The sequence below is a fragment of the Phoxinus phoxinus genome, assembly GCF_949152265.1.
Source record: "Phoxinus phoxinus genome assembly, chromosome: 11".
NCBI classification, from domain to species: Eukaryota; Metazoa; Chordata; class Actinopteri; order Cypriniformes; family Leuciscidae; genus Phoxinus; species Phoxinus phoxinus.
The window spans coordinates 34727892-34754543 of record NC_136886.1 but is presented as its reverse complement, the minus strand read 5'-3'; the positions used below and the strand labels follow the sequence as shown (position 1 = coordinate 34754543).

General features: G+C 38.5%; 2 protein-coding genes across 2 annotated transcripts in view; one reads left to right on the top strand and one right to left on the bottom strand.

The window, feature by feature from the left end:
- Positions 1-13930, bottom strand: part of smarca4b (SWI/SNF related BAF chromatin remodeling complex subunit ATPase 4b) — a 66712-nt gene extending 52782 nt beyond the window's left edge. Inside the window, exons 1-7 of the mRNA XM_079627235.1 lie at positions 13798-13930; positions 10937-11169; positions 10755-10857; positions 8827-9219; positions 7249-7347; positions 5335-5602; positions 4338-4464 (exon numbers count right to left, since the gene is read on the bottom strand). Of these exons, the coding sequence (XP_079483361.1) occupies positions 4338-4464; positions 5335-5602; positions 7249-7347; positions 8827-9219; positions 10755-10857; positions 10937-11155 (1209 nt within the window). The 5' untranslated portion in view covers positions 11156-11169; positions 13798-13930. The remainder of the gene's footprint in view (positions 1-4337; positions 4465-5334; positions 5603-7248; positions 7348-8826; positions 9220-10754; positions 10858-10936; positions 11170-13797) is intronic.
- A 3723-nt stretch (positions 13931-17653) lies between these two features.
- Positions 17654-26594, top strand: LOC307006345 (uncharacterized protein). Its single transcript, XM_079627225.1, has 3 exons — positions 17654-17790; positions 18068-18236; positions 23597-26594. Exons 1-3 carry the CDS (start codon positions 17743-17745, stop codon positions 24472-24474), a joined length of 1095 nt encoding a protein of 364 aa, XP_079483351.1. The 5' UTR covers positions 17654-17742; the 3' UTR covers positions 24475-26594.
- Positions 26595-26652: the final 58 nt, after the last annotated feature.

The following is a 26652-nucleotide window of genomic DNA, read 5'->3' as shown; positions in this document are numbered from 1 at the left end:
GAATGTTGGTGAATGTTGGTGAGGTTGGTGAATGTTGGTGAGGTTGGTGATGTTGGTGATGTTGGTGAATGTTGGTGATGTTGGTGAATGTTAGTGATGTTGGTGAATGTTGGTGATGTTGGTGAATGTTGGTGATGTTGGTGAGGTTGGTGAATGTTGGTGAGGTTGGTGAATGTTGGTGAGGTTGGTGCTGTTGGTGAATGTTGGTGAATGTTGGTGAATGTTGGTGATGTTGGTGAATGTTGGTGATGTTGGTGAATGTTGGTGAGGTTGGTGAATGTTGGTGATGTTGGTGAGGTTGGTGAATGTTGGTGAGGTTGGTGAATGTTGGTGAGGTTGGTGCTGTTGGTGAATGTTGGTGAATGTTGGTGATGTTGGTGAATGTTGGTGATGTTGGTGAATGTTGGTGAGGTTGGTGAATGTTGGTGAATGTTGGTGATGTTGCTGAATGTTGGTGATGTTGGTGAATGTTGGTGAGGTTGGTGAATGTTGGTGATGTTGGTGAATGTTGGTGATGTTGGTGAATGTTGGTGATGTTTGTGAGGTTGGTTATGTTTGTCAGGTTGGTGAATGTTGGTGAATGTTGGTGAGGTTGGTGAATGTTGGTGAATGTTGGTGAGGTTGGTGAATGTTGGTGAATGTTGGTGAATGTTGGTAAATGTTGGTGAATGTTGGTGATGTTGGTGAATGTTGGTGATGTTGGTGATGTTGGTGAATGTTGGTGAGGTTGGTGAATAATGGTGAATGTTGGTGAATGTTGGTGATGTTGGTGATGTTGGTGAGGTTGGTGATGTTGGTGAGGTTGGTGAATGTTGGTGAATGTTGGTGATGTTGGTGAATGTTGGTGATGTTGGTGAATGTTGGTGATGTTGGTGAATGTTGGTGATGTTGGTGAATGTTGGTGATGTTGGTGATGTTGGTGAATGTTGGTGATGTTGGTGAATGTTGGTGAATGTTGGTGATGTTGGTGATGTTGGTGAATGTTGGTGAATGTTGGTGATGTTGGTGAATGTTGGTGATGTTGGTGAATGTTGGTGAGGTTGGTGAATAATGGTGAATGTTGGTGAATGTTGGTGATGTTGGTGAATGTTGGTGAATATTGGTGAATGTTGGTGAGGTTGGTGAATGTTGGTGATGTTGGTGAATGTTGGTGATGTTTGTGAGGTTGGTGATGTTTGTGAGGTTGGTGATGTTTGTGAGGTTGGTGATGTTTGTGAGGTTGGTGATGTTTGTGAGGTTGGTGATTTTGGTGATGTTGGTGAATGTTGGTGAGGTTGGTGATGTTTGTGATGTTGGTGATGTTGGTGATGTTTGTGATGTTGGTGATGTTGGTGAATGTTGGTGAGGTTGGTGAATGTTGGTGATGTTTGTGATGTTGGTGATGTTTGTGATGTTGGTGATGTTTGTGATGTTGGTGATGTTGGTGAATGTTGGTGAGGTTGGTGATGTTGGTGATGTTTGTGATGTTGGTGATGTTTGTGATGTTGGTGATGTTTGTGATGTTGGTGATGTTTGTGATGTTGGTGATGTTGGTGAATGTTGGTGAGGTTGGTGAATGTTGGTGATGTTGGTGAATGTTGGTGAGGTTGGTGATTTTGGTGATGTTGGTGAATGTTGGTGATGTTGGTGATGTTGGTGAATGTTGGTGATGTTTGTGATGTTGGTGAATGTTGGTGAGGTTGGTGATGTTGGTGAATGTTGGTGAATGTTGGTGAGGTTGGTGATGTTGGTGATGTTGGTGATGTTGGTGAATGTTGGTGAATGTTGGTGATGTTGGTGAATGTTGGTGATGTTGGTGATGTTTGTGAGGTTGGTGATGTTTGTGAGGTTGGTGATGTTGGTGAATGTTGGTGATGTTGGTGAATGTTGGTGAGGTTGGTGAATGTTGGTGATGTTGGTGAATGTTGGTGATGTTGGTGATGTTTGTGATGTTGGTGAATGTTGGTGATGTTGGTGATGTTGGAGATGTTGGTGAAGTTGGTGATGTTGGTGATGTTGGTGAGGTTGGTGATGTTGGTGATGTTGTTGATGTTGGTGATGTTGGTGAATGTTGGTGATGTTGGTGAATGTTGGTGATGTTGGTAAATGTTGGTGAATGTTAATGATGTTGGTGATGTTGGTGATGTTGGTGAGGTTGGTGTTGTTGGTGAATGTTGGTGAGGTTGGTGAATGTTGGTGATGTTGGTGATGTTTGTGAGGTTGGTGAATGTTGGTGATGTTGGTGAATGTTGGTGAGGTTGGTGAATGTTGGTGATGTTGGTGAATGTTGGTGATGTTGGCGATGTTTGTGAGGTTGGTGATGTTGTTGATGTTGGTAATGTTGGTGATGTTGGTGAATGTTGGTGATGTTGGTGATGTTGGTAAATGTTGGTGAATGTTAATGATGTTGGTGATGTTGGTGAGGTTGGTGTTGTTGGTGAATGTTGGTGAGGTTGGTGAATGTTGGTGATGTTGGTGATGTTTGTGAGGTTGGTGAATGTTGGTGATGTTGGTGAATGTTGGTGAGGTTGGTGAATGTTGGTGAATGTTGGTGATGTTGGCGATGTTTGTGAGGTTGGTGATGTTGTTGATGTTGGTAATGTTGGTGATGTTGGTGATGTTGGTGATGTTGGTGAATGTTGGTGATGTTGGTGATGTTGGTGAATGTTGGTGATGTTGGTGATGTTGGTAAATGTTGGTGAATGTTGGTGATGTTGGTGAATGTTGGTGAGGTTGGTGAATGTTGGTGATGTTGGTGATGTTGGTAAATGTTGGTGAATGTTGGTGATGTTGGTGAATGTTGGTGATGTTGGTGATGTTTGTGAGGTTGGTGATGTTGGTGAGGTTGGTGAATGTTGGTGAGGTTGGTGAATGTTGGTGAGGTTGGTGAATGTTGGTGATGTTGGTGATGTTTGTGAGGTTGGTGATGTTTGTGAGGTTGGTTATGTTTGTGAGGTTGGTGATGTTTGTGAGGTTGGTGATGTTTGTGAGGTTGGTGATGTTTGTGAGGTTGGTGATGTTTGTGAGGTTGGTGATGTTTGTGAGGTTGGTGATGTTTGTGAGGTTGGTGATGTTGGTGAATGTTAGTGATGTTGGTGAGGTTGGTGATGTTGGTGAATGTTGGTGAGGTTGGTGAATGTTGGTGAGGTTGGTGAATGTTGGTGATTGTTGGTGATGTTGGTGATGTTGGTGATGTTGGTGAATGTTGGTGAATGTTGGTGAATGTTGGTGATGTTTGTGAGGTTGGTGATGTTGGTGAATGTTGGTGATGTTGGTGAGGTTGGTGATGTTGGTGAATGTTGGTGATGTTGGTGAGGTTGGTGGTGTTGGTGATGTTGGTGATGTTTGTGAGGTTGGTGATGTTGGTGAATGTTGGTGATGTTGGTGAATGTTGGTGCTGTTGGTGAATGTTGGTGATGTTGGTGATGTTGGTGATGTTGGTGATGTTGGTGAAGTTTGTGAGGTTGGTGATGTTGGTGATGTTGGTGATGTTGGTAAATGTTGGTGATGTTGGTGAATGTTGGTGATGTTGGTGAATGTTGGAGATGTTGGTAAATGTTGGTGAATGTTGGTGATGTTGGTGAATGTTGGTGATGTTGGTTGATGTTGGTGATGTTGGTGAGGTTGGTGATGTTGGTGAATGTTGGTGAGGTTGGTGAATGTTGGTGAGGTTGGTGAATGTTGGTGATGTTGGTGAATGTTGGTGATGTTGGTGAGGTTGGTGAATGTTGGTGAAGTTGCTGAATGTTGGTGATGTTGGTGAGGTTGGTGATGTTGGTGAGGTTGCTGAATGTTGGTGAGGTTGGTGATGTTGGTGAGGTTGGTGATGTTGGTGATGTTGGTGAGGTTGGTGATGTTGGTGAGGTTGGTGATGTTGGTGAATGTTGGTGATGTTGGTGATGTTGGTAAATGTTGGTGATGTTGGTGATGTTGGTGAATGTTGGTGATGTTGGTGAATGTTGGTGATGTTGGTGATGTTGGTGATGTTGGTGATGTTGGTGAATGTTGGTGATGTTGGTGATGTTGGTGAGGTTGGTGATGTTGGTGAGGTTGGTGATGTTGGTGATGTTGGTGAGGTTGGTGAATGTTTGTGAGGTTGGTGATGTTGGTGAGGTTCTGACTGAATGTTGGTGAAGTTGGTGATGTTGGTGATGTTTGTGAGGTTGGTGATGTTGGTGAGGTTGGTGAATGTTGGTGAGGTTGGTGAATGTTGGTGAGGTTGGTGATGTTGGTGAATGTTGGTGAGGTTCTGACTGAATGTTGGTGAGGTTGGTGATGTTGGTGATGTTGGTGATGTTGGTGAATGTTGGTGAATGTTGGTGAATGTTGGTGAATGTTGGTGATGTTTGTGAGGTCACCTGTCTCTGGAAGTTGAGCAGTCTGAGAGCTTTGAGCTCAATCGTAGCTTTGGTTCGCAGATCTCCAGCTAAAGACCCCGGGAGATTCTCCAGCTCCTGAATACGGTGAGTGATACGAGCTTCAAGCCTGCAGACACATCACAACAACACATCACAACAACACAATCACAACAACACAACACAATCACAACAACACAACACAATCACAACAACACAACAACACAATCATCACAACAACAACAATACATCACAACAACACAATCACAACAACACAATCACAACAACACAACACAACAACAACACACAACAACACAATCACAACAACACAATCATCACAACAACAACAACACATCACAACAACACAATCACAACAACACAATCACAACAACACAAATCACAACAACCCAACACATCACAACAACCCAACACATTACAACAACACAATCACAACAACACAATCACAACAACACATCACAACAACAACAACACACAACAACACAATCACAACAACACAATCATCACAACAACAACAACACAATCACAACAACACAATCACAACAACAACAACACAAATCACAACAACAACACATCACAACAACACATCACAACAACACAAAGCGTCTGAAGAGCTGGTCCTCGGTACAATAGAGTCAAGTCACCTTTATTTCTAAAGCACTTTTTATAATACAGAGTGTTTCAAAGCAGCTTTACAGAGATAACAGAAGTTTGTTTCTAGAAGAAAATAGGGTCACAGTCCAGCTTAGGTAAGTTCAGTGATGGTTCATTTTTGTTGTAAAAAAGTTATTAAGTTAGTTAATTTATATATTATATAGCTATTTTCACAGAACATTTGCATTTGGCACTTTAATCTAAAGCGACTTATATTGCATTCAAGGAAGGTACACATTTTTTTCCGTGGGAATCAAACCCATGAGCTCGGCACTGCTAGCAAAGCGCTCTGCAGTTTGAGTGGTGCTCGTGTTGCTCTGAGTCTCACCTGTACTCTCTCTCCTGCAGTATCTCAACCGGGTCCAGGCCGCAGGGCTTCTGGACGGGCGTGATGCGGTTCTGCTTCTGGTGCAGCGGCACCATGGTGTTGGGCTGGGACGGGTGGGTCAGGTGACCTGGCGATTGGGTTTGCGGCGGCATGACTGGCGAGGCGGCCGGCGGCACCGACGGGGGGGCGGGTGAAGGGCGTCCCGTGGGCTGAGGAGCCATCAGCTTCTGAGGAGCGTTCGAAGGAGTCGCTGCGTTCACCATCGGACCTGTCCCACAGCACACACATCATGCACTCAGTATTGTTGTGTTGTTTCCAGTCAAAATACCAACAAATTATTAAATCAAGATGGATTTACTAAAGTAGTAAAATGCCATAAGATATTATGTCTTGTTTTCTGGGGGGAAAAATAAGCGAAATAAGTGATTTTTGCTTATAACAAGCAAAATTATCTGCCAATGGGGTGAGAAAAACAATGTTAATTCAAACATAAACTATATCATTTTTCTTACCTCATTGGCAGATAATTTAACTTATTTTAAGCAAAAACTCACTTCATCCCCCCCCCCCCCCCCCCCATGATATTAAACTAGACATAATATCTAATGGCATTTTACTCATCTAGTAAATGCTTCTTGATTTAATAATTTTTAGATATTTGGACTGGAAACAAGAAAAAATTACTGAGTAAGAAAATATTTTTTTGCAGAGAGCTAGGTATCGATTCAAATTTACAATTGATCCATTTTGATTTGCAAGATCTCAATTCGATTTCGATTCTAAATTTGATTTTGATTCCCGATTCGACTCAATTAATATAGATTTAATACAAATCCTATATTTATAAAAAAAGAACAGTGACCATAAGTTTACAAGTGGTTAATTAATAAAATTAACCTGTTTATTAAACTCTTTTTATTTTAGGGACACTTGGGTACATTCAAACAGAACCCGACTCTATAGTTCAAATGCATACAATAAATAGACAGGATTTTGATGCAAGATGAAAAATTGATGCTGAAAATTGGAACAAGTTGCACGCCTCGATCAAACAGGATCAGGTTAATTTATGTTTAAGATAAAGCTAACTTTAGCATTAGCTGTAACCTGGAGGCTGCAAGCCTATGAACAGTGGAGGAAAACTAATACTGGCTTTTGGGTGATAGATAAATAAATATAGAAAGAAATCGATTTGTGGCCTTTAAGAATCAATTTTGAATTGACTACATAAAAAAAAAAGATTACCGTATTTTCCGGACTATAAGTCGCACTTTTTTCATAGTTTGGCTGGTCCTGCGACTTATAGTCCGGTGCGACTTATATATCAAAATTAATTCATACTGACTGAGATGAACCAAGAGAAAACATTACCGTCTACAGCCGCGAGAGGGCGCTCTAGTTAGCGGAGTTGTTCAGAAGCGACACCGAGGAAGAACTCAATGTATTCAGTGTTGAGGAGTGAGATCGGGAGTTTGGTGAACATGCTGACTGGTAACTTGTTGGACTCGCTGGCTAATGTTAATGTAGACTATTCAGCCTCCCAGGTATATGTTCTTTATGCTGTTGTGCAGCTGAATAACTGTTAATGTGTTACGCTAACACACCGGACACTATTCAGCTGTTGTTCTGTGTGCTGTTGTGGAGCTGAATAACTCGCCTTTCCAGATTAAATGTCTGTTCTTGGTCTTGGATTTTGTGAAATAAATTTCGAAATAAATGCGACTTATAGTCCAGTGCGACTTATATATGTTCTTTTCCTCTCATGATGCATTTTTTGACAGATGCGACTTATAGTCCAGTGCGACTTATATATGTTCTTTTCCTCTTCATGATGCATTTTTTGACAGATGCGACTTATACTCCGGAGCGACTTATAGTCCAGAAAATCAAAAAAAGATTTTGCCCAGCTCTCACCTTCAGCCCAGGGTTTGGGGGGTCCGTTGTGGTTCTGGCCCTGAACACCAGCCGGGACTCCTGAAGGTCCAGGAGGAGGCATGTTGGGTCCCACCATCCCTGCGGAGCAACCGGCACAAACTAACCCTTTACTAAAGTCACCACAGACGACTGAACGTTCTCAAGAACCACTCCACCATTCAGAAGAGAACTGGGAAAAATACAGAAACGAGGTAGCACACAGGCAGAACACAGCTTTACATTTAAATGCGATCTATACAAGATGTGTCTGTGAGGCTTCAGCTCGAAATACCCATAGATCCTTTATTAATCCATTTTTGAGTCGTAGGAAAAAGGAAAAAATGTTGTGCCTGTATCTTTAAATGCAAATGAGCTGCTGCCCCGCCTCCTATCCAGAAGAGGGATTGTGGCGAGCAGGACGAGGTCGAGGGCATTGAGAGAGCGGCGCGAGGCCGGTGGCGGGATTAATGATGAACTCCTGTGAGGCGCACCGGTCTCGTATCTCTCACGGAGGAGCGACGGCTGTGAAGATCGAGAGAGGAACAGGCCTGATCTCATGTGATGTTTTATTTCTGTTCTGTGCGGCCAGCAGTCGTCCGGCCGGCGTATACTTTCATTTTTGTTATTATTACAATCTGTGAATGTTCGCTGGTTCCTGCCTCCTTCTTCCCATGACAATGAACCTTGTTACAGGGATGCTATGCTAAAGGGGAGGAGTCATGGGCGGGGCCTAATCAATGTGACATCACACTGTACAGAAACTGCAAACTTCTTATTCTGAAATAGTGCTTATGATTTATGGGGATTAGGAAAAAAAGGATTGGGTTGATTTTTACCAATATATGGTTGTGTAAACACTCTGCCTACACACATTTATGTTAAAACATTTGCATTAAATCAGGGTTTAGCAAGCTGTTAGTAAATCTGGCCAAATGATGAATCCCATCATCAGTGACAGAAGAACCCATATAACTCGTGTTGTCAGATACGTCTCACGGAGGGATCAGAAGCAGCCTTATGGAAGTAAAATAATGCCAAATGTTTTTGAAATAAAAAAGCCTGTTGAATTGCACTACTTGAAAAAATATGCATTGCATTAACCATGCTTGCATTATAATGCATTGTATTTTTAGGGCTTGCATTTTTATGGGCTGAAATTCAACATGGTTGTATATTTAAGCTGTGAAAATTCAAAACATTTCAAACACATTTTCATTAATAAAAATTCAATAATCCATTTCACCTTTCATATTTCACTTCCAAAATATTCAAACCGTTTAAAAATACAACCTATAATATTCGACGGGCAATTTTCGGTCCATTTTATTTCGCGCAATTAATTCGTTCTTTTTTTTATCGATTCCAAGCCCTAATTAATATATAAGACTATCACATCTTCCTCATCCTCCATCATCCAGTTATTATTTTTATACAAAATATCGCCAAACAACGATTAATGTGACCGCACCCACAAGTATGAGCAAATACCACTAAATAAAAATTGTGTTACCTTTTAATCTGAAAAATGTACAAATGAAAAAGCTACATGTCTGGTACTGTAACCGTGCCAAATCTCACCATGTGCTCTGCTGAAGCCGGCGCCCCCTCCCCCCGGGGTCAGACTGGTCAGGGACGGGCCCGGTGGCATGCCCGGCATGGGCCGCTTGCCCTGCACTGCCATCTGCAGGTGTTCTGGGAGAGGCTGCCCGCGCGCCAGCATCTTATAGGCCATGATCTGCGCCCGCAGCTGGTGGAGCTGGCTCTGGTTGAAGGGCGTCGGGGGGGCAGACGAGCTGGAGACGCTGGTGCCGGACACCGAGGCGGCGCTTTGGGTTCCCGGGCGGTTCTGGCCGTCCACACCCTCCAGCGAGGCCGAGCTCGAGCCGGTGGACAGGAGAGGACCTGATGGAGGCCCGCTGGTGGACATGGGACTGGACACGTGTTCTGAAGCGCCCAGCGGAGACGGGTATCCTGAGGGTGAGACAGAACACATCCATCAAAACACTGTTGTGACTAGATTTTTAATTTTTTATAAATATAAAATATGCATTTTTATATATAAATTATATATACATGCAAATATTTCTTAACATGCATGTGTGTGTATATACAAAAATAGTTATAAACAGTACACACACATGTATTATTTAAACACAATTTACATTTTTATTAAGTTTTAGTTACTTTAGTACATCAAGTTAAACTAAATTAAAATGAGAAAGAAGTTTAGAAAGAAGAAGAAGAATTATATATTATTATAATATTTATTATCATAAAAGAAAAGTTTATTTTACGTTTATTATATTTCACGTTTTTTATGGTTTCAATTTCAGTTTACTATAATAAACCTAAAAACGTAATGGTGTCAGTCAGACACTACTAGTCAAGCGTGTGGAGTGGAGCAACCGTAATTAGTGATGATTATCAAGGCCAGTTAAAGTTTTCGTAATTTTGTGCTATTTTGTTATTTTTATTCTATTTTTTTTTTTGTCTATATAGTTTTTAGTTATTTTAGTACATCAAGTTAAACTAAATTAAAATGAGAAATAAAATACGTTTTTATATTTTATTGTACGTTCAATGGGTCTCATTCATGAAACACGAGCAGAACGAATTCTTGTGTAAATCGTGTGTAAAGTGGTTCTGGCGTAAATTTTCGGATTCATTAAAATGTTGGTATTTTCCAAATGTTAGTTGGTACGAAAGAAATCTACACCTGCCCCCAACCACCCGTAAGTGCGTTTAACATCCGAACGTTTTGCTCATTAGTAAGGCTGCACTTTAATTCTCCTTAATCGGGTACATATTTACACAGCATTTTGGAAAAATATTATATATAGTAATTACATTCGGTTTTTCTTTTTACTTTTATTATGAGAGCCAGTAATAGCATCTGCAAGCGGAACACTTTAATCACATAATTAATTGCTGTCAATAGGGCTGGGATATATTTTTTCGAAGTGAACTAATTAGTTTCTTGCAGTCGAGCTTCATGTCGAACCATTTTCTCTTCACTTCTGGGACTGTTCGATTAACAGATGAAACTCCAGTAACTGCGTCTGTAATATCTGCCAAGCTTCCTTTTTTAGGACCTGATACGCCACTATGTACGCTTGAAAATAAAATGTGGCGTTTTGAATGAACTTCTGATAATAAAATATTATCTGATAATGAGAATTTTTTCTTTTTCATTCGCTTTTGAGAAGACATGTTGAAATCCTTCGTTTGGTGCCATGATATGATGCCCATATATGGTCAGTCGGATTTAATGGGCGGGGTTTATGGTAATTGAGAATGAGCGTGCACGCGAGTCCCATTTACGACTGATTCATTAACACACACACACATTTCACTATCACATCTGACGTTTACGAAATATTTGTGAATCAGGAGAAGAGTTTTCGGGAAGGTCTCTTTACGCGCAAATCACTCACATATTTACTCGTATATTTACGAATGTGTCACGAATGAGACCCAATATATGAATATGAATGCGATGCAGGGACCTTGAGAGTGCTGGTCCATCGGGCTCCCTGGACGGGTCATCCTCATCGGGACCACCTTCATCTGACTGAAGCGAGCGTCCTCTGCGAGGCCCTCCTCCACAGGCTTCGGGACAAACACACACATTACCCCTCTGACCGGGTTTACCACAGTAAACATTTAGATGAGTTACTGAGCTCTCCACCTTGTGCATCTGATGCAAACTCTCCTGGCTGTATCCCGCAGACGTCTGCGGAGGAAAGGAGAGTCCCGTGGAAGTGGCCGGTCCGGGACTGGGGCCCATCATGCTGTGTGAGGATCCAGGGGACAGTCCTGAACCCAGAACGGCCCCGGGGGACGGGCCCGGACCCGGCGAGGGCCCCGCGCAGGGAGTCCCTCCTAACGGGGGCTCTGGGGTGGACATGCCTCAGGCTCACCCTGACACCAGCAGAAAACAGGCAAACGGGACATCGAGAACATTAACATTAAAAAATCAACTATCACTTGACAATTTGGCGTGTTAGTTATTATATTTAGTCATGTAACCCAAATACTGAACTCGTGAGTCATCATGATATGTGACCCTGGACCACAAACCCAGTCTGGAGTCGCACGGGTATATCTGTGGCAATAGCAACTATACATCGTATGGGTCAAAATTATACATTTTTCTTTTATGCCAAAAATCATCAGGATATTAAGATCATGTTCCATGAAGATATTTAGTAAATGTCCTCCCGTAAATATATAAAACATGTATTTTTGTGAGTGAATGCAGCACAATCGTGAACATAAATGCACAACTTTAAAGGAGATTTTCTCAATGTTTACATTTTTTTGCTCCTCAGATTCCAGATTTTCAATAGTTGTGTCTCGACCAAATATTGTCCAATCCTAACAAACCACACATCAGTGGAGAGATTATTTATTCAGCTTTTAGATGATGTATAAATCTCAATTTCAAAAAATTGACCCATGTGACTGGTTTTGTGGTCCAGGGTCACATATATTAAATACAGTATTGTGAAGAATCTGCTCATATCTGCTTACTTGAACACACACACACACACGTCACTACACAACAAATAACGACACGCTTGTTCATTTGCATTGAAGATTAAAAAGCATTTGGTGAACAGAAAAGACATTGTTATTTTCCAACATCTTACATATTTTTTATGTTTTTTTCTACTGATCTGTCCTCCTAAAATACATTTTGGGTGAAAAGGATGAAAGAGGAAGAGGAGATGCTGGATGACAGGATTTTGTTTGAATAATAAATTAATGTATGAAATCACAAAAAATAAAAAATTATATAAGCTGTGACGTAGTTAAACTGGTTTATTTCCTTTTGTCTAGTAGAGGCTCTGAATGGCCGGTAGCTTAAAAAGTTTGTAGCCAAATTGGCCGTTGAGTGAAAAAGTACATTTCAAACCCTGATTATGAACTATTTACATAATGTTTTTACATGTACACAACACTTTATGTTAGATCTGGCTGTGACGACTTTTAAATACTCAAATAAAATATATACTCATTCAAGCACAATTTATTTACATGACAAGACATTTTTTGTTTTTAAAGGGACAGTTCACCCCAAAATTAAAATTCTGTCATTATTTACTCACTTATGTTCCAAACAAGAGTTCCTTTCTTCTGCTGAACACAAATTAACTTTTAATGTTGTTTATGTGTCTATGTGGTGTTTTTAATCTGCTTTAACACACACCATGTGTAAGTTCATAAGTCGACAGCATTGCTGAGTATTTTCTGCTTAAAACTGCAGTGAACCAAAGACAGTCTCAAAAACACGGTTTGAAATCGCTGGTGTTTCTGACGTCACACACTACCTTGTAACCAATCAGATCAACGTGTGATCGTCCACCAGTGGATCTCTGAGTAAGTGAGTGAGTGGAGGCGGGGCTCATTTGCATATTCATAGAACCGCGGATACTAAATGAGTGTCGAGTTACATTCAAGATATTTTAAGGCATGAGGAAAATTTGTTTTCAATGAAAAAAACGTATACATATGTAATTTTCATGATCAAAGATGAGCTTTAAGAGATACAATTATTGACTACGGGGATTTTAAGAGACATTCTCTTAGTAAGATGGCTTCCAGAATCTGATTTTGTCCTTCTCGGATCAATGATGCTTCATAACATGATCTGAAGAAAAATTTAAGTGAATTACAAACAGTAAACCCTGCTGTCCTAAACACACAATTATAATGTTCTCATCATAATTTTATGTAGCCGATATGACAGACTTGTGCAGCACTGAACCGTATTTTACTTTTTGAAGTGATTTCAATCATATTTCAAACAATTGAAAACCATCATGGCGAAACTGAAGGAAATAATCCATTATTTATCGGCTTTATTATATCGGCCAACTTTTCTTATCAAACCGATATAAATAACATTAAAAATGAACATATATCAGTAAAGTGGCCGATATATTGTGCATCCCTAAATAAATAATAATCACACTATAATACCAGTTTCTGCACTTTCAACCAATGAATTTCCATATAATTTTGTCCACACAAAGAATAATTGATATCCAATATAAGTTAGTTGAGATTTATTTTACACTAGGGGGAAAAAAATCATTATGGAAATTCCCATATGTATTGGTATCCATGACTTTTCCAGGCCTGGAAACCACATATTTTCCTATGGTATAAACCACAGGTATTCTCTGCTGATACTAATAATGATAATGATTGATTGGTGTCAGATGATTAGACATGAGCAGATGATTCTCATTCCTGCCTCTGGAAACATCAAACTGCGGTTCATTATAGGAACATAAGCCAAGCTTGAGCATTTGACAGGGAAATAAAATGTCGTCCAGCTCGAGCTCGTGGATGATGATCCTCCGTTGAACATCCACCGATCATCCGCTAAGATCAAACTCGCATGAAATACTGAGTCATATCGAAACACTGCGATAGAAATAATGACGTCAAGTGGCCAGACAGACAGGCTGATGCTGTCGCGTTCACACTGGAGATCAGATCAGCACGATCATAATTCCTTGCCAGTTTAATCAGACTTACCCGTAATATAATAAACGAGGCGGACGCGCTCGAGCTGATGACGGAGCCCACGGTGTGTTTAATTAACCGATCCGCGACATCCGTTCCGTTCATTCGGTTGATGTTCATGTACGGAGCGCCGCTGCGGACACAGATCATCAACGCTCGAGAGAGAGAGAGAGAGAGAGAGAGAGAGAGAGAGAGAGACCGCGAGAGAGAGGGGGAGCGAGAATACATTTTTAAATTATAAAAAATATTATGTATATTATGTTATGTATATTATAGTTATGTATATTATATTATGTTTCCTTATTTGCTCCAAAAAAATAATAATTCTGGGTTGTTTTAATCCCTGTTTGGGTCAAATATGCGCATAACCGTTGGTTTACATTTTTTAACCGTTGGTTTACATTTTTAAATTACATTTTAACCCTTTCGCGCATAGTGGTCACTACAGTGGACAGCGAGTCAAAAAGCATTTTCCTGAATTTGCACGGGTTTTGATGGCAAAGTTGCACATCAATCAAACTCAACTGATTTTGTATCCTCCATATGTCCTGAGTAAGGAAAAAACAACAATGTTTAGATCTGTTGGTATTTATGCTAATTAGCACATCTGTAATTAGATTATGCCCCGTTTGTCCATGTTAACAAACAATTTTAAAAAACTTGTAATACATTTTTTGTTTGTCTTGATATAAGTAATCAACTCAGTAATTTTCATGGTGATATCTAAAGGTTAAATTTTTTACCCTATTCATGTGAGTAAAATAATGAATAGGCGTATGAATAGGATATATTTGGGTCTTTTTCAATCGCCACTTTCCCCTAATGGGATTCTTCGGGGCTTTTTTTTCCTTACTCAGGACATATTGAGGATACAAAATCAGTTGAGTTTGATTCTGTTGCAATTTTTTCACGGTTGACCCCCATTTTGGCCTGGACTGCATCATCATACATTGCAACCAAGTTGTAAGCCGTTGTGTTTCGATCCCCCCCCCTCCAAACCAAGATGGCCGATGGTCAGTCAGACATGCCAAGTTGCTCCGGAATATCCACCATTCCTTCTATCCTAGGAGACTCTTGTAGTTAAAAAAAATATTGCAGTATACAGCAATATCTAATGAGTCATATCACAGTAACATTTTCCAAGTTTTGATTTTAGATTGGGAGAAAAATCTGATTAATCACCTGTACACTATAGTGGACCTCATGCATCAATGGCTATATTTCAGCTACAATTCATACTTATACTGTGAATATTGTTTTTGAAAATACTTAATCTGCAGTGACTTTTTTTACTGTAAATGAATGTATTTATTAGAATGTAATTTTCATTGACATTGAAAAAAGTTATGTGATTACATAATGTATGTAATGCATGTAATGTAATGACTTGTAATGCATTACTTTACTCATTTCATCAAAAAAAAGTAATCTAATTACATAATGCATTACTTGTTAGATCAAAAAGTACATAATGAATGTTGCTTGTAATGCATTTATTTACTTTTAACATCAAAAAGTAATCTGATTATGTATTGCATGTTACTTGTAACACATTACATTACTTGTAAAATCAAAAAAGTAATCTGATTACATAATGCATGTTGCTTGTAATGCATTACTTGTTAGATCAAAAAGTAATCTGATTAGGTAATGCATGTTACTTGTAACACATTATATTACTTGTACATCAAAAAAGTAGTTCAATTGCCTTTGCAATATTTTGAATTTATATTTTTTGTACATATTTTATAGTTTTCACATGATTTGATATAATTGTATTGATTAGTTTGTTAAATACACATACTTTATCTGTTTGATTATTGTATTATGTTTATAATACAGTATCTCTTCAGTTTAAACCATAAATGCATGCTGTCACTCAAGTGGACATCTGAAAATCTCTTTGAAAAATTTGTTTAAAAAAAAAGAATTCAAATCAAATCTTGTTTTTCATGCCCTAAGAGCAATAAAAACACATAGGGGAAAAATCCTGACTGAGGTTATCATAATTAATGCATGAAAGGGTTAAATCCAACAGTTGGGTTTGTCTATATTTGACCCAACCATGGGTTGAAACAACCCAGAATTATTATTTTGTAAAAATTCTGACCACACTCAGAAAAGGCGCTTCACTTCCCATCATGAGATCATAATATGGTTTAGTTTTAATGAATTCATTTTGTTTTATGAATTAAAAAGCTCGTAAACATATTTAATTACTATAGGCGGAAAACTTTTATAGAACTGTCCTATCATTTAAAACATTTTAAGAACTTTTTTTGGCATAATAAGTGTTTCCTCATGAGATGCATATATGTATGTGTACACCAACAAATTAAATGTCAAAAACCTATAGGCCTAGATAGCCTATAACTAACAAATATATTCCTTTTTTAATGCTGCTCTGTAGCTACACCGGGACAGATGTTAGTAACGCTAAATAATAGGCTTCTTTAGGCCTGCATTTAAGAGAAATATACTGAAAAATTGTATGTTTACAAATCATTTTAATGAATGTATATTAGCAGTTCAGAATTTCTGTGACTTTATGAAATTAAAACGGACAATTCCTTGTTTTTTGAATATTACAGTGTTTATTATAAATTATTATATTTTTTAAATGTGTCTTCTAATCTTGAATCAGAATAACTTTGAAGACATCTCTTCTCTTCTCTGATGATATGGGCGGGGCAACCTGTCACTCACATGAGATCCACCAATAGCAAACCACAACCGCCCACAGACACAATCAAGCCCCGCCCACATTTGTACTTGTTCCAGAAGCGTTTCTTCTTTCACAAGACAAGCGCAACTTCCGCTTCATGTGGTGACAGAACATAAATACATTGTCCTAACATCAGTGGTTAACATCCATCCATCTAAAGTGTGTGTGTGTGTGTGTGTGTGTGTGTGTGTGTGTGTGTGTGTGTGTGTGTGTGTGTGTGTGTGTGTGTGTGTGTGTGTGTGTTTGTGATGCAAACAACAACCTTGCATCACAATAAGTTGTGATTGTCAAAACATTTGGTAACTTATTTTTATTAAGTTTACAGATAATATGTTACAATGTTTAGCTGCGTTGTTACAATTACTGGCAGGTTACTGTATTTATTATTGCTTGACATCTTGATTCAATATCGATTCATTTTGATTAGTTACAGGAGTAGATACATGTTAAAAAATAAAACATAGAGCCCTAGGCTATTTTTATTAAAGGTTAAAAATAACAACTTAAATGAAATATAGTGCGTTCTTTATGATAATAGGGCTGTCAAAAGATTAATCGTGATTAATCGCATCCAAAATAAAAGTTTGTGTTTGCATAATATATGTGTGTGTACTATGTATAATTATTTTATAAATACACACATTCATGTATATATTTAAGAAATATTTGCATTTATATACTGTATATACATTTATATAATTTATATTATAAATATTTTATATATAAATATAACCAATTTTTCTTAAAAAAAATACACGATTGTGTGTGTTTTATATATAAATAATACACACGTATATTATGCAAACACAAACTTTTATTTTGGATGCGATTAATCACGATTAATTTTTTGACAGCCCTATAACAACAACTATATACTATTTTAATGATATAAGTAAAAATATAATATGTAGCCTAATATAGTGGACATATTCAACTCTATAGCTAATTTTCCAGCCTATAAATGGTCATTAAATTGCTTTCCTGATGTAAATGTAATGTATTAGCAGTGATTGCTGGAGCCGATCCCAGTGTAAGGGGCTGGATGGATATTTCCTCCGTATGTTTTCAACTCACAATGACAAACCTAGCTTCTCTCTCTCTCTCTGTGTGTGTGTGTGTGTGTGTGTGTGATTGTTCTCCGCTGCTGTAGGAGGCGCTGCTGTTCGACATCCATGATAATGAGGAGCGAGTTCCGGTGAATATCAGATTTCTGCTAGTGTTCCTCCTCACCGATGAATTTCGTTGATAATTTACACAAATGGACGAGTAGGATGGATCTGGTGAGTGTTCAGTTGTTCTAATAGCACAGGCTGCTCGATTAACGGGGAATAACGCCGGTTAAAAGGCTATTTTCGATGTGTTGTTTGTGTCGAGCGCTCTCACGCGCCGCTGCGTTTACACAGAATGAATTTAATCTGATGTGAAGAGCGTGTCTCGATATCGAGGTATATTCATATTCAGTTGCTCTCAGATATGTTTATTGTGTGGCATGTTGTCCTCTGTCAGTGTCGGTGGACGCGGCTCGCGGTGTGTGTGATGTTATTCACTCTGTTTTAGGACTTCGGGAACAAACTGCCCCAGGCTCTGTCGACAAACACTAAACTGCCCCAGTCTCTCTCCTCTAGCGCTAAGTTTCTGCCCTCAGGCCCGTTTGAGCACTACGGGCGGCCCGTGGGAGTCAAAGTCAAAGAGGAAGACGAGAGTGTGGAAGATTTCTTTCATTTCGGTGAGTGACGTCACACGCATTTCACATTTGCATAGTACCGTAAATGTGTTGTTTTCCTCTCACCGCTCACGATTTCATCATTACCACGTTCAATTTTAACATTGAGCTTATTTTTTTGTAAATTTGGAGTGCTGTCAATACAGAGAACAACGACAAAAATCGGTGTTGCCTAGGGGCTGTAATGATTAATCGCGATTAATCGAAATCCAAAATAAAAGTTTGTGTTTACATAATATATGTGTGTATTGTGTATAATTATTTTGTATATATAAATACACACATGCATGTATATATTTGAGAAATATTTGCATTTATATACTGCATATATATTTTTATATGATTTATATTATATATAAATAGAACTCTTTTATATATAAATAACAAATTTTTCTTAAATGTATACATGCATGTGTGTGTATTTATATATACAAAATAATTATACACAATACACACACATATATTATGTAAATACACACTTTTATTTTGGATTCGATTAATCGCGATTAATCGTTTACAGCCTTACACAATACACACACATATATTATGTAAACACAAACTTTTATTTTGGATTTCGATTAATCGTTACAGCCCTCCTGTGTTATCCTCTTTTTAAAATTTGCACCCTGTTGACTTCAATGGTGCAACACTTTTTAAACCTGCTTTTAGCCTCTTAACATCCTTGATGTGTCATACAAGTGCCCAGCCATGTTGAGTGAACAACACGAGTGAATCTGACTGCAGTAGATGTGAAAGATATGAATAAAAATGATGTTATGTTATCCAGCGCAAATACCTGTATTTACATCCTGTATTCGGTCGAAGTCCAAAGTCACTGTCGAGTTCACGCGCGTGATCATAGGTAACTAAACCTATGCGCGTGAACTCGACAATCGACTACTTTGGACTTCGACCGAAAACGGCTGAAATAACATAATTTTTATTCATATCTTTCACATCTACTGCAGTCAGATTCACTCATGTTCACTCTGAAGGAATCACTCAACATGGCTGGGCACTTGTAATGACACATCAAGGATGATAAGAGAAATAAAAGCAGGTTTAAAATTAGACCCCATTGAAGTCAACAGGGTGCAAATTTTAAAAATAGGATAACACAGTGTAGGCAACACCGATTTATGTCGTTGTTCTCTGTATTGACAGCACTCCAAATTTACAAAAAAATGAGCTCAATGTTAAAATTGACCGGAGTTCTCCTTTAATATCAGCGCAGCTAAAGATGTGCGTTTACTATTTTATCTTTTTCCAGAATATAATGACCCAGACAGCATCATGGTGTCGGCCCACATCTGGTCCGAGTGTAGCAGATGTGGAGCAACACTATGATGCTGTCTGGGGAATTATGAGTAATAGTTGTGATCATGAGTCATTTTCAATCTCAAAAGTTGTTTTTGTTGCAAATGTTGCACTTATAACATTAAACCTGAGTTAGTAAACGATTACAATTTTATTCACAAACACATGCACCAGTTCAGTTGTATGTTAATTAAAATGAGGAGAAATAAAAAGTAGGTCATAATTGACTAGAATATAAAAACTACAACTTTTTGCACCTTTATATTTATTTATATAGCACATTTAATAGCAATGTTGTTGCCCACAGTGCTTCACGGTTAACTAAAAACAATAAAACATGCATGTATAAAAACATTTATCAAGGCATGACTATAACTACAGTCTTGCAAAATGATCATTCTGTCAGCATTTACTGACTGACTTTCTTCTGTGGAACAAAGTCAATGTTGTTTGGGTGAACTTAACCCTTTAACCTCATCTATAATCAGGGGTGCACATAACTTTTTCAGTGAGTTACTCAGGTGAGGACCAGGAGATGGTGTTTGGTACTCGTCCCATATGTAGCGTGGCCACAGCTGTCAATCATGACGTCACATTCCCGTTTTTATAGCATAAAAATAACTAACTAAAACCAAACTTATTAAAAAAAACGAACACTTAAATTTACATCAGCGTGAAAAAAACGACCTAAAATGATAGAAAACACCTTTGGAAATGTTTTTATTTTTTATTTGATTGTTCAGATATATTTATTTTTATAAATTAAATATAATTAATCCTTATATTAAAGAGCAGTGAATTTTCTCTTTTTATTTTGTTGTTTGATCAATATTAAGTGTACAGAAGGCATTAGGTTTATTACGCACTGTCACTTTAAGACCGAGTGTGCAGATCTAATTGCACGGATGCACTGTACGCTCTGTAAAGACTAGATCTAGTTTTTATTCGTCATAGTGGTCGTCTGTGAAAAAAATGAAATTAACACTGCCTAGGTTGCATTTTGGCGACAGTTACCCTTAAAGTACGCAAAGGTGCGCAGTAACACAAGTGGCATTACGCTAGGGGTGTGCGATATTACGATTTTTGATCGTGGACGATTATAATGTCTCCACGATCTGCTTTTGAAGAAATATCGTAGGATCGTCCATTTTATCAGTTTGCATTTCTGGTGCCTCCGTCTCAACACACTGTACAGCGCGACGTATATCCACATGAAATGCAGAGGAACGGGACACTGTTGTTCATAAAAATGAATTATTTGCATGTGCTTTAAAGCCTTGCCGGTTAAACATGTCGTTCGCTGCTGATGTGCTGTTCTAACGAGCGCTTTTCTGAGCGCAAACACCCGACGCGCGCACATGCACTAAACGCCAGTCTAACAGCGCCTTACTGGACTAAGTTATCTTATTGCGCTAATACTGTCAAATACACACAAGGTTTACATAAACAAAGTTGGTTATGTCTAAAGTGAAAGAACAATAGAAAAAATTAAGAAAAAATCTGCTTGTCAAATGCGTGTATACTCGTTGCGCGCAGATCTTAAAGTGACAGTAGCCCTAATAGTAAACATGCTGCCGCTTGTCCTTAAAGGGACAGTTACCCAAAAATAATTCTGTCATTATTTACTCACTCTCTAATGTTGTTCCAAACCTGTATTAATTTCTTTCTTGTGCTGAACACAAAAGAAGATATTTGGAGGAGTGTGGCTAACCGGGCGGTTGTTGGTCCCCATTGACCATAGTGGGAAAAAACTATTATGGAAGTCTATGGGGTACATCAACTCTTAGGTTACCCACATTCCTCCAAATAACTTTCATTTTCAACAGAAGAGGGAGACTTATTCGGGTTTAAAGCGGCTTGAGAGAATTACATTTTTGGGAGAACTATCCCTGTTAATAAAACAACAAAATACAAAGAGCATCTCACTCACTCTTGACTGAGAACTTTAATAGTCGCTTTAATAAGAATCAATGTAAAATGTATAAAGTGAAGTCGATGTTGTGTTTTATTTTCATATTTGTTCATTTAATTACTTTCTACAATGCTGTTAAATACACCTGTAGCTGAAAAAATAAAGCACTGTTTTTTTTATTTGTATATTAAGTTGTGTATGTGTATCTTTGTTCTTAATTTTTAATAACAAAGACAATGACAAATATTTTTTATCTTCTCCACTTTGGCCTAAATGTCTGCCATTCTTTTTTATTTTATATGTTGTTACCTAAGGCTTTGTTTTTAAAATAGGGACATTAGTTTGGCTGTGATGCTCAGTCACTTGCAAAATAGTAAAACCAAGATGAAAAGGAATCGTGATAAAATCGTGAATCGTGATTTTCCTGAAAAAAATCGTGATATGATATTTTTGCCATATCGCCCACCCCTACATTACGCATTCCTGATTTTTGTCGCGCATGCGTACCTGCGTACCAGTTATGTGCACCCCTGTCTATAATATTCCTTAATAATCTCCTTATATCATGTTGCTCATAGCCCATATTTTCCCTGATGCATTTATTCAGCTACTCACTATTAAAGTGTTAGTTCACCCAAAAATGTTAACATATCCCTCTCATGTCGTTCCAAACCCATTAGATTTCCATTCATCTTCAAAACACAAATATATGTTTAATGAAGTCTGAGAGATTTCTGTCCCGTCACTGAAAGCCTATTCACCCAAAACATTCATAAAGAGATGATAAAATAAATCAATTTGAACGTATCATCAGTCTAATCAAGTCTTCTGAAGAGACCCGATCGCTTTCTATGATGCACAGATTTAATTTGGGCTTTTATTCACATATAAACATAAGCTAACAATGTTTACAGCGTTCAAGTTTGGCAAGTGGAAGCTCAACCAATGAGGTTTGTTCTCACGGGTCACATGGCATGGTTGAGCTTTTATGTTGGCTGATCAATGTTTATATGTGAATAAAAGCCCAAAATAAATCTTAATCATATAATGATGTTGTCTTTTCTTGACAACATCATGAAATGTTGGGACAGAAGGGACAGAAGTCTCTCAGATTTCATTAAAGATCTTCATTTGTGTTTCAAAAATGAATGAAAGTCTTACGGGTTTGGACGTCATGAGTGTGTGTAAATGGGTGAACTATCCCTTTAATTGACTAAAAACACTGCGAAACACACACACACCTGATGATGGTGTTTCGTGGGAATGAATCGGTAACACTAACTAACATGAACTAACCATGAGCAATTCATTTGTTACTGTATTTGTTAATCTCTGTTCATGTTAGTTCACACTGCATTAACTAATGTCAACAAGATTTCAATAAAGTATTAGTAAATGTTGAAATTAACAAAGATTAATAATTGCTGTATAAGTGCAGTTCATTATTAGTTCATGTTAACTAATGAACCTTATTATAAAGTGTTACCGATGAATCCAGTATTTTGAGATTGAAAATGCTCTTGCGTATCATTATGCATGTGAGAAATTGCAATGCATTGTGTGTAATGGTCCACATTACAGTTTAGAGTGATCTGTTATCAGAGGTGTCTGTCTAAGTTATGCATTTTAGAAATGTACATATGTGACCCTGGAGCACAAACCCAGTCTGGAGCCGCACGGGTATATCTGTGCCGATAGCAACTATACATCGTATGGGTCAAAATTATCCATTTTTCTTTTATGCCAAAAATCATGAGGATATTAAGATCATGTTCCATGAAGAATGTCCTGCCGTAAATATATAAAACATGTATTTTTGTGAGTGAATGCAGCACAATCGTGAACATAAATGCACAACTTAAAGGAGATTTTTTTTAAGTTTAGATTTTTTTGCTCCCTCAGATTCCAGATTTTCAATAGTTGTGTCTCGGCCAAATATTGTCCTATCCTAACAAACCACACATCAATGGAGAGATTATTTACTCAACTTTCAGATCATGTATAAATCTCAATTTCAGATAATGCGTCTGGTTTTGTGGTCCAGGGTCACATATACAAAATCACCGTTAGCTAAAAATGTATTAATTTAAACAATGTAATAATTTAAGGCGTGGTGTTGTTCTCTCCTGACCAGCTCAGCATCTGCAGCAACAGACCGGAGAGTGTCTCACGGCTTGTTGCGGCGACTCCGATCCTAAAAGCCTGTCTCTTCCCGATTCCCCCAAATCCACCAACCGCCCCTCGGCGGACCGGCCCTATCACTGCCAGGACTGCGGGAAATACTTCCGAATCAACGACATCAAGAGACACCAGAGAATACACAGCGGAGAGCGCCCGTTCCCGTGCTTCCAGTGCGGGAAGAACTTCCCCACATCCGGAGATCTGAAGCGCCACGAGAGGATCCACACAGGAGAGCGTCCGTTCCACTGTCTCCAGTGCGGGAAGAACTTCTCCGACTCCGGGCATCTCAAGCAACACGAGAGGATGCATACGGGCGAGAGGCCGTACCAGTGTTCCCAGTGCGCCAAGCGCTTCTACAGATCCGGAGATCTCAAACGCCACCTGAGGATCCACAGCGGCGAGCGCCCGTATAAATGCCTCCAGTGCGGGAAAACCTTCTCGGATTCGGGACACTTGCGCGGACACCAGCGCATTCACACCGGAGAGAGGCCGCACCGGTGCACCCTGTGCGAGAAGAGCTTCTTCAGGTCCGGGGATCTGAAGCGCCACCACAGAACACACACGGGCGAGAGGCCGTACCAGTGCTTCCAGTGCGGGAAGAGCTTCTCCGAGTCGGGACATCTGAAGGAGCACCGCAGGATCCACACCGGGGAGAAGCCGTACCACTGTAACCAGTGCGACAAGAGCTTCTCCAGGCTGGAGCGCCTGAAGGGCCACCAGAGCATCCACACGGGCGAGAGGCCGTTCCACTGCACACAGTGCGGGAAGAACTTCTTCCGCTCCGGAGAACTGAAGCGGCACCAGAGGATTCACAACGGGGAGCAAGCGTGAGGCGCCTCGGCACTGAAGCACGACCAGGATGACCATCGGGATCGCTGCGATTCAAAGAGGAGTCTCTTCTGCTCACCAAGGAAGCATTTATTTGATTCAAAATACAGCAAAACTGTGAAATATTCTGATGTAAAACTGCTGGTTTCTGTGTGAATATACAGGCCAAACTGGAAAATCGTGCAAAAGTAAATTTATTTCAGTAATTCAACTTAAAAGGTGAAACTAATATATTATATAGACTCATTACATGCAAAGTGAGATATTTCAAACCTTTATTTGTGATAATTTGGATGATTATGTCTAACAGCTTATGAAAAGCTTTTCACAATATTATAATTTTGAATTTGGGGTTTTCATAAGATGTAAACCATAATCATCACAATTATAACAAATAAAGGTTTGAAATATCTCACTTTGCATGTAATGAGTCTATATAATATATTAGTTTCACCTTTTAAGTTGAATTACTGAAATAAATGAACTTTTGCACCATATTCTAATTTTTCCAGTTTCATATATATATTTATTCCTGTGATCAAAGCTGAATTTCCAGCATCATTACTCCAGTCTTCAGTGTCACATGATCCTTCAGAAATCAGTATAATATTGTGATATGATAGATTTGGCTATTATCAGTGTTGAAAACAATTATTTACATTTTTATTTCATGATTTGATGAATAGAAAGTTCAATAGAACAGCATTAATCTGAAATATAAAGCTTTTGTAACATTAAACACTACCGTCCAAAAGTTTGGGGTCAGTAAGAATTTTAATTTTTGTAGGTGGAAATAAAAGAAATCAATACTCTTTATTCATCAAGGGTAAATTAAATTGGTAAAACGTTACATTTATAATGTATTTTGAACTTTCTATTCATTAAAGAATCCTAAAAATCTTCCAACATTGATAATTATTATCATATCATACTGATTTCCGAAGGATCATGTGACACTGAAGAAAATTCAGCTTTGATCACAGGAATAAATTACACTTTGCTATATATTCACATAGAAAATAATCATTTTAAATTGTCATAATGTAACATTTTTACAGTTTTTGTTTTGTTTTTATCAGATAAGTAGCCTTGGTGAGCAGAAAATACTTATTTTAAACCGTACAGATCCAAAACTTTTGACTGGTGTGTGTGTGTGAAGGCCGAATGGGCCGTTCATGTTTCTCTATTGTACCCGTGATACCGTAGAGAACTGATTCTCACTGACTTTTCCTCGATTTCTCCATTAGAAACCAGCATATGCTGAACTCTAGCATTGTTATAAACACGTGCACCAGTTGTTCATTGCCGTAGACCGTTATGAACGCCTACAAACGCCCCAGATCCCGGTTCCTCGGATCCCGTCACGTGACCCTGATCATGTGATCAGGTTGTTCATCACACTGTCTGTCTGTATGTTGTTGCCAGATATATAGTCAAGTGACTCATTAGAACTGTATATTGTACAGGAGGATATTATTCTTGTGTATGCTTGCATTCTCTGTATTTAATGAATACCCCTCAAATTGTTTTGTTTTTTATAGATATAAACATGAATACTGTTTTATTGTCATAGTGCAGAAGCCGTCAACATGAGGCGATGCTTCTGAGTCCTCTAATTTTGATGTGACCGTATGGTTTGTATCAGTCTCAATGGTGGCAGAGTTTTACTAGCCACTTATGTGATCCACAGAACACAGTTATTCTTTAACTATAACACTTTATTGTCACAAATATCATGAAATAAGTTACAAAGTATAGATATGCTCATACTAAATCGATGTTGAGCACCAGGTGAACTGTATAGCAAACTGAGCTTTCTCATAATATTATCACATTAGATTTAGCTTTTAAGTTTTTATAAATTAGCTCTTTACATTTATTATTGTTTAAAATTGTCGTCTAATTTTTACTTTCTCTATATATGTGTGTATTTAGCCATTTGTAGCCTGTGTGTACTCAGTTTGGAGGGCTTTAATGCGATCAGAAAGGCTTTTACAGCAATAAGAGTTGTGTTGAGGGATGAATTTATAATTATAACGTTTGCTTCTTCATGTGCATGAATGTTTTCTTCATAATGTGTGTCATTAATAAACATTTCACCTGTACTAATGCCAACACACATTAAGATTCGTTTATTGGTCTTGTGTAACATTTTTAGACTGATTCAATTATATAACATCG